The sequence below is a fragment of the Arachis ipaensis genome, chromosome B05 (assembly GCF_000816755.2).
Source record: "Arachis ipaensis cultivar K30076 chromosome B05, Araip1.1, whole genome shotgun sequence".
Classification (NCBI taxonomy): Eukaryota; Viridiplantae; Streptophyta; class Magnoliopsida; order Fabales; family Fabaceae; genus Arachis; species Arachis ipaensis.
In genome coordinates, this window is record NC_029789.2 from 141,960 (window position 1) to 145,555 (window position 3,596).

The 3,596-nt window shown below is 28.9% G+C and overlaps 1 protein-coding gene across 1 annotated transcript; it reads left to right on the plus strand.

The window, feature by feature from the left end:
• Positions 1,244-3,400, plus strand: LOC107641598 (esterase AGAP003155). Its single transcript, XM_016345081.2, has 6 exons — positions 1,244-1,546; positions 1,620-1,718; positions 1,798-1,839; positions 1,932-2,079; positions 2,342-2,443; positions 3,110-3,400. The coding sequence occupies exons 1-6, from the start codon at positions 1,325-1,327 to the stop codon at positions 3,157-3,159; spliced, it is 663 nt and encodes a 220-aa protein (XP_016200567.1). The 5' UTR covers positions 1,244-1,324; the 3' UTR covers positions 3,160-3,400.

The window sequence follows — 3,596 nt, forward strand, 5'->3', positions numbered from 1 at the left end:
CAAAAAAAAAAGTAGGTTAGGGTTTCTTTAATCAATTTTAAAAGCACTAAAATTCTGACCAAAAAAAGGCACTAAAATTTTAATTATTTAAAGACTATAGTTTTCTTGAAATACCATATTAATTCTTAATAAACTTGTAACTTCCATAATGCGCACTAAACCTTGCCATCTTGATTCAAAGTATATTAGAACTTTATTCTCTCATTAAAACACAAAACTTTTATTTAAATTTGATAATTGATATTTAGATTGTATATATATATAATATATCTAATAAAAAGTTATCAAGTTGACTATCAAATGCTAAAAAATAAGTTAAAAAAAATTCAATAGATAAAACTAACATAACAATATCAATTTATCCTTATCAAATAGTAAAATAAATCTCTTAAATTTAAGCAAAGTACCTAAAAAGTAACTTAATATTTATTTTTGTAAAATAATTGTTGAAATATAAAGTTGTCTATATATCACTACTTGATAAAATATCTTAATTTTGAAATAATTTTAAGAAAATAATTGAGTTAACCAAAGGATTTGTGAGATTAATTTATAACAATAATTTTTTATATAGAATCAAATTTATTAAAATAATTTTTATGAGACCAAATAAATAATATTATTATATATTACTAAATACATTTCTAAATTTTAATGAGTCACTTGACCCACTACCTTATAATACCTAAGATACGTCTCTTAACTTATGATGATAAAGCTTATTATTAGTGTGGTAGCACAATATAATGGAGGATTGGAGGTAGGGAATGTAGAAGTTTTGTTAAAGAGAATAAGAATGATGGTGGTGCGTGGTAGAATAGTTAATTATTATCAGAACCGAATTAATAATTAATTTGATTAAAATATTAGGTTTTTAGATTATTAGTTTAACTATTAGATTATTGATTGATTAGTGAAGAATATGTATAAGGCTTACGAGAGAATGGCAGCTTGTGAGTAATGTACTGTAGGAGACTAAAAGTTTAATCGCAAAAACGATCAGATTATCGGTTTATGAGTTGGTCTGATCTAGTTCTAATAACTATAGGCGAAAAATATACAGTTTTAATAACCATGTGTGAATTAGAAAACCATTGAACTATATATTTATTTTAAAACAATATTAAATAGTATCATAAAAAAATAAAATCAAATACACGAGTAGTTTTTTATTCATAAAAAAATAAAACATTTTATGGGAATAAAATAATCTTAAAGAACCAAAATATTTTTTTTTTCTCTGTGGATGAAAATGGTAGTTACCAAAGAATTCAGAAATAAATTCCCCCAGAGAGAATGAGAAAAGAAGTCGCATTAGTGTGGCATGATGGAGAAACATGAAACCCAGAAAAAAGCCAGAGTCCTCTGCCTCCACGGGTTCAGGACCAGCGGTGAAATCCTCAACAAACTTGTTTCACGATGGCCCCAATCTGTAACACAAAAGCTGGACCTCGTTTTCCTCGATGCAAAGTTCCCAGCACAAGGAAAATCAGATGTTGAAGCCATTTTTGATCCTCCTTACTTTGAATGGTTCCAAGCCAACCAGGTTCAAACTAATTATATCTTCAATTCAACGATGCATAATAATCTTATCTCTAAATCTTAAATTTGTGTCACAGGATTTCTCGGAGTACATGAACTTCGAAGAATGCTTAGCATACGTTGAAGATTTCATGGTGGAAAATGGTCCTTTTGATGGCTTACTTGGATTCTCTCAGGTAAGCGAAACCAAACCCCGAAAATATTTTTTATTCAAATACTTATTTTCGTTTGGTCTAATCATTGGATCTGGATCAGGGCGCAATTTTGGCGGCAGCATTGCCTGGAATGCAGGCTCAGGTACTATATAATTAAAGACACGCATCTTAAATTTGATTTGATTAGACTAGAGTGATGAATGATGAATGACGATGATGACTGTGATAATATAGGGTGTAGCACTTGGGAAGGTAAAGAACAAGATCAAGTTTTTGATTTTGATATCAGGAGCCAAGTTTGGTGGAAACAAGTTTGGAGCTCCTAAACTAGCTTCTAATGCATTCTCAAAACCAATTGATATACCCTCTATCCACTTTATAGGTACTTGTCTCTTCTTTCTTCTCAACTCACTAATTTTTTCTGCTACATACTCTTCTCTATTTCTCCTTTCTATCAAAAACAATATTTTTTTATTCCATTTTATTTTTTAATTTAATCTTGTTTATTATGTTTTTTTTTTTCAAAATGGTCTTTCTGAAATTCTGATATGAAAAAGTATGGGCAAACAATGATAATTGTAAACAATGTGAAAAGTAAAAAAAAAAATTAAAATTGATACATTTTGAGTTGATGTGTGGTGAAGGGGAAACGGATTTCATGAAGCAGGAGAGCATTGAATTGGGGGAAGCATTCTTGGATCCTGTTGTGATTCATCACCCAAGAGGCCACACTGTTCCCAGACTTGGTTAGTCATACCATTACATATACCATCCTTTTCTTCAATTTCCTGATTCTAAAAATTAAAAAACCTGTAAGAGAAGTTAATGTTATAGTTTATAAAATATACTATGTAAAGGTAGTATTGAATGTATTAGTTATTACCTAAGTCCTAAATCTTAGGTGAAGTCAATATATGTATTCAGAAATGGAGAGAAATTGGATTGACTTTTGAAATAAAAATACTAAGTGGACATTAAAATTATTGACCAAATCATTCATTAAATATTTGTGTATACATATTTTATTTAATTTATTTTTAATATATATTTTATATTTTAACATATATTTTATATTAATAACTAATTTTAGCAACTAATTTTAATATGAGAAAGTATAGGGAGCCAATGACCTAAGCGTACAATGTGTACAATGGAGATTTAGGAAGTATTAGAGATCATATTACGCTTTTGGGATGAGTGGTTAAGTAATTGAAATATTTTCAAAATTGTCAAGAGTCAAATGCCTATACACGTCCTTGCAGACACGGACAATAATTTGCCACAATCTTGTTGAATAATGTAGCTAGTAGCTTTGTTGCACTTTAGTTTTATGCATATAAAAGTAGTGAAAAGAAGCATGAGATTTTTAATTTGTCTGGTGGTTGCTTCAATTCAATTCCTTTTATTTGCAGATGATAAGAGTGTTGAAACTGTGCTCGGTTTCATTGAGAAGATTAATTAAGCAAGCAAGAGACTCTTATGATGATGATGATGTGAGATGCATTTTTATCATCATCATGTAAGTTGAACAATGCATCAGCCATCATGGGTCATAGCACTTTCTCTTTTCTATTTTATATGGTGTAAGATTGTTTAGAAAATGACACGAAAGAAAGAGGGGTAGGTTTATGCTATTAATGACTTAATCAAAGATGTTATCGGCTGTTGTTATGGAGAATGTGATTCATATGATGTACTTAATATCCGGTCCATTAAGAATTGATGAATCAAGTTACCTAAACATTCAAATTTAAGTCACCACTCACCAATTAATTAACTATCACATAAAAATATGTATTCAGTGTCTATAAAATTGTTTGATTATGCTGTTATAACAGATTTAATTATTTTGTTATAATATATTTAATTATTTTGCTTGTCAAATTTGATTATTTTGGT

Coding starts and splice junctions, on each gene's coding strand:
- LOC107641598 (XM_016345081.2), top strand. CDS start 1,325: ATGATGGAGAAACATGAAACCCAGAAAAAAGCCAGAGTCCTCTGCCTC. Junction 1,719..1,797: donor GCTTACTTGGATTCTCTCAG/GTAAGCGAAACC, acceptor GATCTGGATCAG/GGCGCAATTTTGGCGGCAGC. Junction 2,444..3,109: donor CCACACTGTTCCCAGACTTG/GTTAGTCATACC, acceptor TTTTATTTGCAG/ATGATAAGAGTGTTGAAACT.